This window comes from Hemicordylus capensis, chromosome 1 (genome assembly GCF_027244095.1).
Source record: "Hemicordylus capensis ecotype Gifberg chromosome 1, rHemCap1.1.pri, whole genome shotgun sequence".
In the NCBI taxonomy this organism is placed as follows: Eukaryota; Metazoa; Chordata; class Lepidosauria; order Squamata; family Cordylidae; genus Hemicordylus; species Hemicordylus capensis.
In genome coordinates, this window is record NC_069657.1 from 311,907,583 (window position 1) to 311,924,167 (window position 16,585).

Sequence of the window (16,585 nt, forward strand, 5' to 3'; positions counted from 1 at the left end):
ACAATAAAACATAACTCAGTAGTAGTTTTCAGGGCATACATATGAAAATGCCTTATAGGTTTTTTTGTTTATTTGTTTTTTGTATACTCTTTTAAAAGTACCCCCTGCAGTTATTGGACTTCAGCTCTCAACATCCCCCACCACAATGGCAATGTTGCCCATTTGGACCAGCAGAGTCTCTCCAAAATCCCAAGCCGGAGGTTTTCCATCCTAATAAGATGGGAAATAATACGAGCAGGGGCGCTTCTACTCACAAAAGGCCCTCCCCAAGCAGTTACATTGCCAGTCATGCCACTCCACTTGTGTGTGTCAGTGCATTGACACTCTCAGAAATAAGTGTAGTTGTAAGCAAGCAACAAACACTGGTTTTCGAATGCCCAGGACCAGTGTGTACTGTGACAGCCATGCACATCCAGATTTGAATCTGCATCTCTATGGATTGTGCACAAAGAATGCTGCATCCATTTTCAAATCTCACTGGCTGAATCAGGTCATTTCTCTTTTTGCTCAGCACAGTGGAGTGTTCTGAATCAGTTTTGTATGTTTTCATGTGGCTGATTTTATCCTTAAGGCAGGAATCCCACGCACATATTGTTAGAAGTCCTCACAGTGGGACTTATTTCTCAGTAAACATAGAATCAGACATTATCAATTTTATGTAGTGATGGGATTTTTTCTTACACAAGTATGCTTTAGCATTATTCCCATGCAACAATACTTACTGAAAGTACCCTTTTAGAAAAAAATCCACATAGATTTTGCAGGAAAGGTATGCAGACAGGATGCAAAGATATCTGCTCACAGAACCGCCCTGCAGAATCTATAGATCTGTTCAGTTTGGGAATAATTCTAAGCACGCTCATGAAAGGAAGTCTTCACCTTGGAACTTCATCATTTCCATACTAGGGACTTGGATATTAATCCTAAACATACTTATTAGGGGATAAACCCCACTGTACAATGTAATTTATGTCAAAGGAGGGTTTAGGATTAGGGTTTGTTTATATATAACATTTATATCCCACCCTTTGTTCAAGGAGCTCAAGTTGCTTTACATTGTTCTTCCTCAATTTTATCCTCACAACAGCCCTGTGAGGTAGGGTAGGCTGAGAATGAGTGACCCACTGCACAGTCACGTGAGCTTCATAGCTGTGCAGAGACATGAACCCAGGTCTCCTCAGTACTAGTCTGAAACCTTAACCACCACACCCCACTGCCCATTATAGGATACAAGTACCTTTTAAATGGAGTTAGCAGTAACTCCTTCTTCCAGAGAGTCCTGGGAATTGTAGTTTGGGGTGGAAAGAGGAGCAAGGCTCAAATTCTCAGCCATCCCAAACTACAAGGCCTGAGATTCTTTGGGGGAAGCCATAATAGTTGAAGTGGTATGAGAATGATGTATATTTCTGTCTGGTGAGGCTGGCTGTCCTTACCTCCGAGAATGGGGTGGTGAGGGGGCCCAAGGCGACAGGGACAGGTGGCGGCCAGGGAGAAGCAGAGGAAAGACTGTCAATGACAGGGAGAGATTGGGCTTCTGTGGAGGAGAAGAGCCCTGAAAAGGCCAAAGGGGAGGCGTGGGAAGATAACACCAGCAGCATGCCACCCAAAGGGAGGGGGTGTGAGCAGGAGGCGGGAGAAGGGGGAGAGGCATTGGCAACAGCTGTAAAGGGTAAACAATTACAGGGAATAAAGAGGGGCATTGCCCCTGTAATTGGGGGCGGGCGATGCATAACCTGTGAGGAGGCATATAAGAGCCAGCTGGGGATGAGAGGCTGGCTGGTGGCAAATGTCAGGGGGCCCCCGGAGAGGGGCAGACACAAGGAGCAAGCAGTCTGGGGCAGAGGAGGCACAGAGTGACACTCAACCCCCCCCCCCCCCTAGTCTCTGCTCTGAGGCTGGACCCGGTAAGCCCAGCCTGGCTTGGTAAAGGAGACAGGGACATGTAGCCGGACAATTTCTTAGCATAGTAATGTGGCTTTGGTCTCATTCAGCAGTCACATCACATTCACATGACAAGGCAGCAACTACTAATGCATAGATAGCACTCATTCTAAATTAAGGTGAAGCCATCTGTACGACCCATTCCTCCATTGGCATGTGCCAGTGGCCACACTCAAGCTCCCATCTGAATGTGTGTTTGCGCACTAACATGAGAGGAGAGCTGGTCTTGTGGTAGCAAACAAGACTTGTCCCCTTAGCTAAGCAGGGTCTGCCCTGGTTGCATATGAATAGGAAACTAGGTGTGAAAGCACTGTAAGATATTCCCCTTAGGCAATGGAGAGGCTCTGGGAAGAGCATCTAAGTTCCAAGCTCCCTCCCTGGCATCTCCAAGAGAGGGCTGAGAGAGATTCCTGCCTGCAGCCTTGGAGAGGCCGCTGCCAGTCTGGGTAGACAATACTGAGCTAGATAGACCAGTGGTCTGATTCAGTATATGGCAGCTTCCTATGGAAAGAGACCTCAGTGTTGCTCTTTACCAAACCAGTGTTGCCTCAATTTCAGGAAGGACTGATACTGGCATAGGAAAGAGCTACAGCGTGGATCCTCCCATATTGCCCATGACTATCTTTCAGGCACAGGAAGGGACCATGCTCAGCAACCATCAAAGCTGTGAAAATCATCTTACAAGGCTCCTAAGGCTCATTACAGCAGTGTAGGCCTTCTTCTTCTTCTGAGGATTGGGAAACACCCTTACATACATCTAGCCTTTATGTTGTTTCAGAAGTGTCAAACAAAACAGCAAAAAATCCAAGTGTTATAAAATATTTATTTTGTAAATCCTTATAGCTCCAACATGCATTTATACTTTTCTTCAAGGATTGCCTTTCATATTTGACTGAGAGATTTGCATAGTAATGTTACAGACAGGTTCCTGAAGAGGAGTTGTCATGAATGCATAAATTTATAGTATTTTATAGCAACCTTGGATTTATTTATATATTTATTTTATTTTATCTTTCCTTTATTTGACGTTCATGATTACTGTAGCTCTTTTGCTTGGTTTACTTATCCAGATGATCACTTTCTCTCACCATCTGGCAAGGTCTGCATGGTGAATGGTTTTGTGAATGCATCCAGCCTTTTTTGAGGTTCCCAGAAACACTTGTGAAAGTGCCCAGTGTACTGTGTCGTAGGCATGGACAGCATAAACCAGGGGTTTGCAAAATTGGGTCCCCAGATGTTGCTGGATTATGACGCCTATCACCCACAGCCACAATGGCCTTTGGCAGGTGGGGAGTGATGGAAGTTGAGGGTAAAAACCCCTGGCATAACCATTCACAAGAGCAATCTCCAGAAGGAATCCACCATAATGTGCTTGCACATCACCTCATGGTGGGAAAGAAACTAAAGCAGAATTCATCCCAGCTTTATCCAGGCTTCATAGTATCTTCTGCCTTGAATTCAATGGGATGTGCAAAGACTAAAGTAGTGACTAGCATCAAGGGTGAGGGAACATGTATCTTAGGATTTAAGTGACTCAGTAATGAGCGGGGCTACTTCTGAAAAGAGCAGCAACATCAAACAAGAGTAAGAAAAGCATGCAGCTTTTGAGGCTTGCTGCATGAGGACTGAAGCCTGATAGCATTTTGATTTTTAGGTTATTTACACTGTTATTTACACTACAAGCAAATATTTTGGTACCAGCTAGCTGGGTTATTTTGTCACTGGTGAAACCCAGTCTCACAGGTTTTATTGTCTTCCAGTGAAAAAGCTGCTTCTCAGAAATATGCTGCTTGTTCTACCAGAAGATGGTTTTTACTCCTCTTTAGCAGGCCCAGACTATTTTAGACACTGAAAATATCAGACACAAATAAGTAGAAAAAATAACATCATTTTTATTTACAAAAAAATCCAAATATTGGATGCTGTAAACAAAATTCACAATCTGTTCTCTCTAGCACTGAAGCAAACGCTTTTGTTGGTCAAAAGTGTCTATTTTCCACCTGCTCTTTGTTTCAGCTTCCAACAGAACTGAGAGCCCAACAGTTCCAAAAGAGCAGTTCAGGAGGCAGTTTGCTGCAACAGGATGTCTCACTGAAGACAACAGTTATGTGGAATTCTGAAGGGGAGCAACATTGGCATCACTTCCCACAGACTGCAAGTGTTTGTGGTGTTGTATCCAAACTGACTTGAAGTCTGTAGGCCTTTTGGATAGTTAACTAGCTGCAATAATAGCCTGCTAACAAAGCAAACAGCAAAACCTGTAAATGGATTTTCTTCCTTGCAGTGGAAGTCAGAAAGCCCCCTACACACACACACACACACACACACACACACACACACACCCAAAAAAACAAACAAAAAAACCAGGGGGAAACAAAACAAAAAGTAAGTGCTGAATATGTCATTAGATATATCTCCCTCTCTTTCTCTTTTTCCTTACTTATTTTACTTTTCATGAACAATTTAAAGCTTTCTCTGAGTTGATGAGCCTTCAATATAACACAACACGCATATAAAGCATTGTACAGCAGGCATTTATAAGCTGTGCATGAAATTTTGTACAATACATAGCAGCAAAAAGGTTTTAAAGCATTTAAATAAAAGAATTATTCAAACAAGAATCCCGCTGGCATTTGTGTCTTCTAGTTCTGTTTGCTTCCTTTCAAAGATTTTGTTTTTGCATATTACAGATTATATATATATACAGTACATTTATCTGAATGGCCTGAGGCTGACAATGAACTATTTGAATAAATGAGTGTGATATTTACATAGGTGTAACAAAGATATGTGATCACCTGGGGTCCACACAGCGGACATGGACAACATTTTCAGAGTAACCAACATTAAAATACTGTGGATTGTGCCCAAACAAGTCTAGGTCCTCACTTAATTCACAATTAACCCAGCAGACAAACAAACCACTTGCTTGTAATCAGCTCAACAACTTAAATTAGGTTAGCATTGCAAAAAGAAGCCTTGTTTCTTAAGAAAACATTTTAAACTTAAATTCTGCTGAATGAATAGGAGAACAGGAGCCTTAAGATTATGAAGCATTTTCTCCATGTGAAAGTATTATGAAAGTATTAGTTTATTAAACTTGGAGAGGGCTGTGAAGCTAGGGAATGTTGCCTAGCAGTTTGCTAGGTGAGCAAACCGCAGAGGCCAACAAGTTTTGAAAAGGTGTCCTTATTTTAGTGTTGGCCTGGAGTCATGGCATCTCCCCATCACTAACACCAGACACTCTTTCAAAAACAACCAGCCAATTACAACAAAGCCTTCTGAGTCTCACTACTTGGGTATGCATACGGACTAAGAGAAGAACCCACTGAACCCTTGTAGTAAAGAGAGAAATCATTTCTACTTATCAAAATGTCAAAATGATTGGAGCCTTACAGCATTCACCAAAAAGATCCGCATCCGCAGTTGGCCATAAACCATAACTAAAATTTGAACGACAAGGGGGGGGGGGGACTGTAACCCTCAGCCTAACAATAATCTTTTAAAAAGAAGAAAAAGAAGAAGATGGAAAAGGCTGTTCTTAAGGAAAATATGTCCTGTATTATCAGCATTTTGTGGCTGAGGCACTGCCACAGATCCCCAAACCCTTCTCAGTAGTGGATGACTCATTTATTTGCAGCAAAATAGCTGTGGTTTTTGTTTTGTTTTGTTTTTTGAAAGGACATGCCACATTACCAGCTGATCCTATTTCCCCAGCCTTCTTCACAGCTTCCATCAGAGAGTCATCTGAACAACTACAGGCTAAAATCTGATTTTGACAAGGGTATCTCCCTCCTGCATGCTGGTGATAGCAATGAGCCAATGGAAACAAATATTTTGTTTTCATAACTGAGCACTGACCACACATTTAAAACAAAACAAAACAAAACAAAAAAAAGGGCTGCAGTTAAAAAGCATCAGAAGGAAGGAAAGCCAAAGTTGCAACTGGGGGCTTCCACATCCAGACGGTGATTGACAAGGATATTTCCTCTCAAATCCTGCAGAATTCACAGGGGGAAAGGATGGAGTCCACAAACTGGCTCCTGTTAGAGTGGCCTTCAGACATAAAAGGATGGTAAATGCAGAAAAAGTATTTACCAGTTAAAATTGTAAAATATATTGCCAGTAGATTTATGGAGATAAAGTGACATCATATTTCCTGGTTAGCAATTTACTAATCCCTCTTCTTTAAGCATTTTATGTTGCTTTAACATGGAGCTGTACATGCAGCACTGAACAACTGGAAATGACAGTTCAATTTCCTCTTCAGAACTGCAACCTTTACTTCCTTGTTTAGCATTAAGAAACAACAGTAATCAACTTTCTTAATAAAAAACACACAGGCCACATTCAACAGAACATTTTAGTGCATTTGAGCCCATAAATTTAAACAGGCTTAAGCGTGCTTAACTCTGCATTCAGTGGACTGAGATGTTCAGTTTGATTTTGTTTGCTTTTAAAGACCAGTGGAGGAGTAAACACCACAAGTCAAACTTTGGGCGATAATCACTACAGTGGTACAGGAGGAAACTACAGGAAGATTATTTTCCAGCTCTCCACTGGTCTCTTGAGAGAAAAGTGATTGTTACTTGTTCCAATGCAAAAATGATTCATTTTAAATAAGGTATAGTACTAAACTGGAAAATGCAGAGTAACAACCAGATGATGTTTATTAGTTGTATTATAAATATACTAGAAACATTCTTTCAAGACTTTTTATAATAGTTCATCTCACATTTACTAACTTGTAGTGGTCCTGGAATGCACAGTGCATTCTTTTTAAAAACTAAATATTAATAATTAGTATTCAAATGTCCAACTAAAACAATACTCTTTGGCTGTCAGGGGAGTTTAAGCAGGCTCTCTGTGAGTCATATTCCAATGGTGGTGGTGGTCTATACATCATCAAGGTGTGAAGTCATGCAATTAGTGAGATATAGCAAGACCATATTAAGTTATGAGAACAAAGGATCAACTAATATAATGTTTATCCAGATATGAAACTGTTGTGGCTCACAAGTCACCCAGTGAATTTAGTATAAGGTCTTTTCTTTCAACCCAGTGCAACAATCAATCCCACTTTATTTATGACTGCTTCATTTATCCAGATTTTCTGGTGCAGGATAATAATTCTCTCAGCAAAGTGGCCACAGTATTATAACATCCTGTTGCAGGCTGGAAAACACACTGAATTTTATTTTAAAACATTCCTTTAAATTGCTACATTTTCCCTCACCATATTTAAAATATTGTGTGTGTGTATACACACACACCACATGATATGTATGTGTGTGTGTATACACACACACACACACACACACAATACACGCACACATACACACACACAAACACACAATAAACACACACATACACACGCATACCTATGATAACATCACACCAACAATATAAACTTTATATAGGTATTTAGGAAAAACATACATTAGGCATTTCCTCCACCATTTATTCACAAGCTTATTTTTAGTTTCTTGTGTCCCTGATAAAAACAAATGCAAGGTTAAACCACAAAACTATATTTCTCTCACTTCAAATTTTCTGAAGGCATCAGGCACTTTTGTTTAATATTTGTGTGTACAAATATAGTAATTTTTAATAGTCTACTGTGTCCCCTCCTTTGCTTGGATAACTTATCTGTGAAATCTTTGGTCCTAATGCATATGTTACTTGCTACAGCTGGTTTTCTTGCTTTTCCACATTTTTTTCAACGTGAAGCATGAACACAGCTGGAAATAATAAAATTTGTCATAATCTCCCCCCTCTTTCCCACCCTCATTTTTTCTTTTTAAAATAACTGTACCAATCTACTGCTGTTCATTTGGAGCAAGCTGTTTCTCTTAAAGCATTCTATTCAAGCAAGTTATACATTCTATGGGATCAGACCACTGACAGTACTGCATGCCCCAAAGGCAGTAATTCCCATAGACATCTTATTCCAATGTGTATATCTTTCTATTATGCCTCTAATTTTAAATTCCTGAACACATATTTAGCTCCCCCCACCCGCCAGTCATATTCTCCCTTTTTCTTTTTTTTAAGATCCCATTAAAAAAATAAAGGCTTCCCAATGTTCACTATGCCATAGCTATGGGAGCAGGCTTTGCCAACCCATATTGTCATCAAGCATTCCTCCCTGGTTTAAGTCAAGGGGAACTATTTGCTTTTCATGACAGGCCTCTTGTGCTCTGGGGTGGAATCCAAGAAGTGTTTGGTTCTTTTCTAATTCATGCTCCATTACATTAAGGAGAAGAATGATCAGCTTTCCTCCAGCTTAAAAGCTAGAGCAGATCACCATGGCACAAAAACCACCCCATGGCACCCTCCCCCTTTATTTGCTTGATAGAAAACATGTTCCCCACCAAGTCTGAGAAAACGGTTGTTAATTACAGGGCAACCAAGTAGAGTAAGTGTGCTGCTGACATGGGAACATTGGCTGAACCTGGGCAATATAGTAATTGCTGAAGTTAGCATCTGCTACATATGGAGCTGGCTGGTAGTAGCAAGTGACATTGGCCACATTGGGGATGATATTTTGCTCAGCTAGGACACGGATGGCCAGCATGGTGATAAGATTTAAAGTCTGCCTCCTCTCATGTCCCATCAGGCACACCGTGCTCTCATTTACCACACCATGAAGGGTCATCAGATAATCATACTTGCGGTCCTCGAGTCCCACAAAGTGGTTCTGCAAGTACGACTCCAACTTCCGTTGCTGTTCTCCAATGTCTGAGAAGTCAATGAAAAACCTTGAGCACATGTATCTCTGGAGGGACTTAATCTCAGATTCTGAGGCAGCCCGGAAGCCCCTTACTAGGAGGTTGCAGTACTTAAGAAGACCACCGCCCCTGATTTCTTCTGGGTTTCTGGTAGCAATTATCTTGTTGCAGAGGTGATCAAAGGCTTCTTGGAAATCCCCGTAGACGCTCTCCCCAATGATGGTTGGGTGAAAAGTTTCGGTCATTGGGTTCTCTGAACATTCATAAAAAAGAAGAAGAGAGTCTAACTTGATCTGAAAAGAATCTACGCTGAACTCAAATTGCCTCCTCAGGGAGTCCACAAATTTCAGCTCCACATTTTTGCCACTGTTGTTGGACAAGGAGATGAGACTCCATCGGTCTGAATCATTGCACACTTTCACCATTTTCTGCACATAGGCTTCCTACAATTAGAAACACACAGGGTGGGGGGAAAGGAGCAGATGAGGAAACAAATTAAAAACACCTCCTCTTTGGAGCCTTCATTTGCATTTGCTCCCAGGTCCATCCTGTCCTAGCCTCCAGCAGAGCAATCTACAGAGCCCAGGTGTAAGAAAGACCCTGTGGACAGATTTAGCATGTGGCTTTGCAGACATGCAGTTGCAGTTGCAAAGGGCTGAAGGGAGAGGGAGTGCACAAGGCATGCTACTACACAAAGGACATATTCTGTAAGGATTTAATTAAGGCTTTTCTTCTAACGATATGAAATTGACCTACATACCAAGCAAATATAGTTAAGTACATAGAGTTAAGACTGAGAAGGGCCATGCAATAGAAAGGCGATGATGATAATCCAGATTCTCTTTAAAATCACAAAGAGTTCTCCTTTTAGAAAATTGTACCCCAAATCACCTGTACTCTGGGATCTTTCAAAATAATCTTAAACATCATACATTTTTCTCTCCCTAAACCAACATCACCCAAAGATTAACAATCCAGTTACACCAAAAATCTTGGATACTTGCTGACTGGATTCAAAGGGGGCGGGGGGGGGGAGCTCAATCTACACTCTAAAGCTGCACTACTTGATTTGTAGAACAATCTTATGCATGTTTACTCAAGAGTAAGTCACACGGAGTGCAATGGGCTTACTCCAAATAAACATGCCCAGGTTTGCTTTAAGAAAGTTTTATTTCACTGAATAAAGTAACCAACTTCATTGCTGAAAATGGGTTTAAGTCTGAAGTGGTAATGGTAAACACAACTGATCTCTGGAAATGAAAGTACTGTGCATAAGGCTCTCAGAATAGTTAAGGTTTAACTATATTGTAAAATAGAAGGGGTGTATTTTAGAGCATTTAGATAGAGTGATGATAGTAAATTCAGCTTTTGCATTGTATTCCATTTGCAAGGCAAGAAGACAGAGGAGCACCGTTTCCCTCTAGCGGTCCCATCCACAACCCAACCAGCTGAACTAAACAACGTGTACTTAAAACAGCCCTAATGAAAAGCCAGTGGGACTAAAACCGACTGAAATCCAAGAACTTCAGATTATCTGAGCTATGGATCATGCAGGCTGTCACGAAAGAAGTGTGGGTTTCGTCCCTCTTTTCAGGCAAATAAGAATCAACACGCGCATACACTTCTCCTTAAGTCTTTTTTAAACGAAGCATTCCGAGTAAGTATTTTCAAAAAGTTTAAAGGAGGAGGTTTGGAGTGGGAGGTGTCTACTAATCCTGTCCATAAGCGGCCCAAAGGACATATCGGCTGCCTTCTTGCTGCAAGCTAAAATGACAGCCACCTGGTTTAGCGGCTGCACCGTCTTCTACCCTGGCCTCTTTGCAGAGAAGAGAAGGGAAAAGGGAGGCCTCCCAGCCTGCTGGGCATGTGCGCGTGTATGAAATTTACCTTCAGGGTCAGCGGGGTGATCTTCTCTTTGTTAACTCCTTCCGGTAAGAAATCCAAAAGGCAGTCCAAGACCACATCTTTGACGGTCTGGAATTCGCCTTCGCTCTTCAGGTCGGCGCAGAAGATGAGGTCCAAGTCCTTGTAGCCCAGGCCGCTATCCTGGTGCAAGACGTGGCTGGCCGCCGAGCCGTTGAGGCGCACATCTCGCACGCCGATGCGTTTCTCCTCCAGGCGGCTCCGCACGACCTTCACGATCTGCCGTGGCTGCATCTCCAGCGTCGGAAAGTTGCCGCGGCCGTGGATCGGGATGGTCTCGCTCAGGATGCGGTCCAAACGCTGCACTTGTTCCCAGCTCAGCACGTTGCAGCGGCTGCTCTCGCAGCAGCCCAGGCAAGGCTCGGCAACGGCCCCTCGAGGACTGCTGCTGCTGCCGCCGCTGAGAGCCTTTTCCTCGTCTGCCATGGTCCAGCGCCGTTTGCAATTAAAGAATAATAATCGCAGAGGAGCGGCGGCGTTTCTTTTTCTCTAGAGCGGCGGTCCCTTCTCGACTCCTAGCGGAGAGAAAGGAAGGGGGAGAAAGAGGCAAGCAAAAGTGATCAGTGCGGTGCAATGGTTTGTAGTCCGTTATGAGGACAGTGATGATCCTCCAGCCCCTTCCCCTTGACGGAATCCCGCGGGAGCGGAAATGTTTCGGAGGCTGGAACCGCCGCTCCCACCCCAACCCCTGCTTTTATTCATCCTCGCAAGGGGACTGGTGCCGAGCGGCGCGCGAACGCCGAAACTCCCCAAGCTGACTTGGGGTTTTACGGGGTACACACCTCAGCCCTCCCCCCCTCGGTCCGTGTTCTGGCTGCCCCTCGGGCTGAGGGAGAGAACGGAGAAAAGAGGGAGGGGGGGAGCTGGGGGGCCGGGTTCTTTGAACCCATCCGCTCAATCATAGCTGCACCCCTGTGCCATCCGCCCATATCCACACCCGCGGTTGCTTTCGATCACCTGCAGTGTGTGCTCTCAGGCTGCTTTTCTGACGGACGGGCAGGGAAGGATGGGGAGGGCTGAGGAGCCAGGGAGCGCAAGCAGGCTATACACCTACGCACAGCTGGAGGAGCAGCCTGGCGTTGCGGGCAAAGCCTTCTCTCGGATGTATTTATGTAGCCATGTCCCGTTGCCCGTGTGCCTCCCCCTTCCTCCGCCAGCTTGCAGGGATCGCGCTCCTGCTGCCGCCGCCGCCGCCGCCTGCCCTCCTCCACCACTGGGTCGTCTCTAGAGCTTTTGCTAGATCTGCTTGGGAAATGTCCTCAGTAGTTTTTTATATGGGGTTTCTCGCTCTTCCGGGGATCCAAGTCTCCCTCCGCTCCCCACGCCCCTCTCATCTGCATATAGCCTCTTCTCTTCCTCCCCCCCCCCCCCGCGGTTTTTCGACACACCCACATTTTTGCATAAACAGCTGGTTTCTATGCTGTTCACAACAGTTTTTCTAGAGCTGCTTACTTCCTCCTCCTCCTTTCTCCTGTGCCAAAAATTCTCTTTCCCCTCTGGACGGGGAATAAAGGTGAACGTTGGAAAGATCTGGATCCTGCTAGAACTTCCTGGCAAGATCTGACATCAGCGACTCTGCCCCCGCCCCGCCTCCTGCTTCTCTCCCGTTCGCAACAGGCGGGCACGATCTCCACAGCATCCACTAGGGTCATGCAACCTGACCGAACGAAAGTGGGGACCATCGGCGTCAGAGCAGGAATGGAAAGGGGAGAGGGAGTTATGTCAGCAGATGGAACATTCGCTGGCTACTAGTGCTGAGCGAGTGCTTTCTTGCAATTGTGTGGAGCCGAGAGGGGAGGGGAGGAGGCTTGCATTTTCACCAAAGGCTTGAACTGGATGCACAGCTTGCCTGGGTACATTTGGACGAATAAACAGACAATTCACGGTCTGGGAAGCAAGAGAACGGCCTTTTTTGACAGCCGCTCGTGAGAGATGCTGTGTTTGCATACAGGTGTCAAAGCGCCGGTTCCACAGTAAACCACCCCACCCCATCTCACGCGCCAATTTAATGACATGAGCCAGCCTAGTCCAGAGAAAGGAGGCTCTGGAGGAAGCTACACTGTGTGATGGCAGGGCACGTTCTGCTCCTACAGGAGCGAGTGTCAAAACTCCCACTGATGTTCATTGAACAAACAGGATTTGCAGCCTTCATAATAAATTAAAAAAAAAAAATCAAGAATCGCAAGCATACGGACGTGGCGTATTCACAGCTTATTGTGCCAGGGCTCGTGAGCACGATCTAGGTACACCTAGGCTGGGTGAGCAGAAATGCTTCCCTTTGGTTTTTGAAACTACTTATAAGACAGACACGGAGGAAAGTGGCCGATATTTACTCAGGCGAGTTTTTGGAAGAGGAAGAACCGAGACCTCAGGGGCCACCAGGTCTGGATATTTGTGGTGCCTGCCATCGACAGTTATACTGTCCCCCTCCTCTCCAACTCCCACTCGCTTTGTGACTACTTGTAAGCTCGGATTGAAGCTTCGAAGGACACAGGTGCTAGTCCAGAGCTCCAGTTCCAAATACCAGCCTTGGAAGTATATCCCAGTGGAATCCGAGGGGCTTACTTCCAAGACACGGCCTTAATATGAGGCAAGAATCCTGGCCACAAAAAGAACAATTAGGTTCCTGGATGTCCTAGAAACGAGTGGCTTGGGGCTGACCCCAATAAAGCGCCCCTCTGGAACTGGCTAGGTATCTGAGAAATTGTCACCTGTATTGCTCCAGGGGCCAGCAGTAACAACGCCACTTTCCTTTCTGCCTGATGAGGAGTACTGCTGTGAAACTCTGTTTGCCCATTCTTCCACCAAGTCGGTCCCATTAAAAGAGTATCCCTTTCTACTTTTCCGTTTATTCCCTGGAACCAGCAACTCCACTCCCACCGAACTCTTTCCGAGTTAAGGGCATACACATGAATTGAGCAGCATGAAATTAGAACCATCTTGGTTAAAATGAAGTCACTAGATGGAACCGCACACAAGAAAGAACAGGGAAAGATCCTTTCAGTAGAGCCCAGAAGCACGCAAGCCATTTGCACAAGTAAGTAAAGTACACAAAGCACAGCATAAAGCAAATGTTGTCTCCTTTTAACAACTGTTCTCCTTTATTACTGCTTTTTTTTTTAAAACTAAGGGGGAAAACATATAATTTATGTAAAATGCTATGGAACAGGATACCACAAACCCTTGCCCAGCTGTGAATGTTGCTGGGAAAGTTTGCAGTTGATAAACGCATATGCAATCAATAGGAAAATATACAGAGATAGATACACAAAAAAACTCACTTTTTTTCCCTCCAGTATAAATTCTTCAGTGTGTAACTGCCCAATAACCAGACAGCTGAGCAATTCAGGGCAAAGCGCGATTTTCAAGAAAGACTACCTGCGCAGATTCAAGTCCTCTTTATATATTGCTGCGCAGGTCTTTGAAAGCATGACAGAGAGCAGGATGGGCGACAGCTGACTTGAGCATGGATGAAGAGGTGGATGCCACGCTTCCTGCGGGAAGATGAAGGAGAAAGAGACCGTAGAAAGCGTGCGGGGCGGGGGGGGGGAGATGAATTGCACACAACAACAGCAGCAGCAGCAGCAGCTGGAAGAGCAGTAATAGAAGTGGGCAGAACGTCACAGGTACTGACGTTCCAGCAACAGCTGCAGGGCGATTCCAAAGCGCTGTGATGTGCGAAGAGCTTCGCCAATCACTGCAGGCTTGGCGATGACGATTTATTTTCCTCCCTTCAGGCCCCTGGGGCGAAGAGCCAATTGGAGGACTGCTTGCGAGAGAGACCGTGCCAGCTCCGTGTGAATGAGATCTGTGCGCACGGGGCGGGGGGGGAGGGGGCAGAGGAGGGAGTAAACACACCCACGCACAAAAGGGCTGCCTATTCACAGGCGCTAAGCTCCCTCGTCCAAGGAGCCTTTGGGTGGCAGTGGCTTCATTCTCCCCCTTCCCATGATCAGGACTGTTAATGGGAAAGAGCCTGTTCGGGCCACTGTGGCTCACTCAAGCTCAGAAGAATTCCAACCCCTTCAAGGTTCCTCTGAGAACACGGAAGGGATTCTGTCTTGCAGTAATATCCGCGCAGAGGAGAAGGGGGGGGGGGAGAGACCTTTCCTCCGAGGCACTGACGCCGCTGCTAGCCCTCGCTGCTCGCTGCGGCTGTCAGCGCGCTTGCAAGCGGATGCGCTTCATCATTTCTTCTTGCTGGGGTTCAAGTCTGCCTTGACTGCACTCACTGACCCGAATCCTAGCTGTGCGAAGGGCTCCTTGGCGATTGCTCATCACTGAATGAGCAATAAAAACCAGCTCCAAGAGTAAATCCAGCGTTTAGCTGATTCAGCTTAAGCCATGCCTTTCGCGAAGGTGATAAATAAATACATAAATAAATAAATAAAAGAAGCGAGATCAACTTTGTTAGCCTCCCCATAACCAAATTATTCTCTGGGCGGCCCACAACAACACAACCGTAAAAACATACAGTTAACAACAATGATAGCAGCAACAGCAGAAGATGCCTTTCGAGAAAGGCACCCCTTATGCGCTGTCTGCTTTCTTTACTTAACTTGCTTATGCAAAGCATTAAGCAAGTGTTGTCTCCTTTTAAGAAATGTTCTTCTTTACTACCGCTATTTTTGCTAAGGGAAAAGGCAAGGGGTGCGAGTATCTTCTTTCATGGCATTTTAGGTAAATTCTCTCTCTCTTTTTGGCCTTTCAGGAAAGGAAGTAATAATAATTAATAAATATAGCAACAGTGGCCAGTCATGGCTACCACTGAAGGCAATGTTTCAAACCCGCCTTCCCTTAATGCTTAAAATTTGAACTGAACATCCAGCGAAGGGGGTCCCCTTAATGGCAACCTTGACTGGCCACGGGTGCATTATTTATTCCTTAGTTGGTTTATTTTCACCAGAAGCAGGGCTAAACTGAGGCATCATTCTCTATCTCTTTTACTTAGAGAAGCGCATAAAGGGAAACGTGCAGGTGCTCTTCTACCAATGCATGAGACACGATTCCGCAAGAAGGAAGCGACCCTTGCTTCTTCTGCTTGTAACACCCTCCGCTTCGGTGCTGCCTCGAGGAAGTCCCTCCCCTCCCGGGGCGGGGGCTAGGAAATCCACAGAGCACGTGATGAGCCATGCCCGAAGGCTGGGAATGTCCTTCCCCAGAGGCCGCCGAACGGTTGTGTGAAACCCCTCCGAAATGCTCGCTACGGTCTCCATAACAGATGAAGAAGAAGAAGAAGAGCATCCTTCCCGCCCTCATCCCATCTCGTATTTATACCTGAGGGGAACTGGAGGCTCCTTTTTGAGATGGGGCACATTCCCTGCATATCTCCAACCAAATGGCATCACTTGGATAAAGAACACCACAAGGGGAGAGACTCATTTGTGATAACTTCTTGAGCTCGTACTTCCCCCTCCCCCCGCCCACGTACCTCCTTCCTCGCTCGGGGATAAAGTGGCTCGCGCACGACGCAGTGACCACGCGAGAGCGCCCACCCAGCAGTCAGCAAAGAGCGGCGGCGGCCGCCAGACACAGCCCAGGGCTTTCCCCCATCCGCTCCGCCTGCTCCCTCTGGGGGTTTGGAAGCAAGGCGCAGCAGTGCGTGGCAGTGACGTCCCCTGCCGGATAAGAAGCAAGATGCACCCGTCTGTTGGGGTCCGCAGTGCCTTGCCGTGGGTTTTGCAGCTGTTGAGAAGGCACCAGAGACGAGCGCCAGACAGTTAAATAGTTACTTCTCCTGGCGGGAAAGAAATTAGCGCCCCTGTGCCCGCCTGCAGCTTATCTCGGAACTCGTGAGCTGTAAGAAGCCGCTGGGGCAGGCAACAGAAAAGGGGGGGGGGAGGTAAAGTTTGGAGGTCAAAACTTAGAGGGGTTCCCAGACTCTGTCCATGGGCACCTGTCAATGATCTCTTGATTATCACCTCATGATCCAGGCTGAGGCCTGTTGTGGAAGACTGGTCAGCATTTAAGCTATCATACCAAGATGATGG

At 45.5% G+C, this 16,585-nt stretch overlaps 1 protein-coding gene across 6 annotated transcripts; it reads right to left on the minus strand.

Moving 5' to 3' along the window:
- Positions 1 to 3,813: 3,813 nt before the first annotated feature.
- Positions 3,814 to 16,273, minus strand: TENT5A (terminal nucleotidyltransferase 5A). 6 transcript variants are annotated; one of them, XM_053287075.1, is made up of 4 exons: positions 16,027 to 16,273; positions 13,974 to 14,089; positions 10,560 to 11,110; positions 3,814 to 9,115 (listed from the first exon to the last, which is right to left on the minus strand). In XM_053287075.1, the coding sequence occupies exons 3-4, from the start codon at positions 11,019 to 11,021 to the stop codon at positions 8,336 to 8,338; spliced, it is 1,242 nt and encodes a 413-aa protein (XP_053143050.1). In that variant the 5' UTR covers positions 11,022 to 11,110; positions 13,974 to 14,089; positions 16,027 to 16,273; the 3' UTR covers positions 3,814 to 8,335. The 6 variants fall into 6 exon arrangements, with proteins under 6 accessions (XP_053143050.1, XP_053143046.1, XP_053143048.1 ...); XM_053287071.1 differs by having other exon boundaries at positions 13,877 to 14,089; XM_053287073.1 differs by lacking the exon at positions 16,027 to 16,273 and adding an exon at positions 15,873 to 16,007 and having other exon boundaries at positions 13,877 to 14,089.
- Between the last annotated feature and the right edge of the window lie 312 nt (positions 16,274 to 16,585).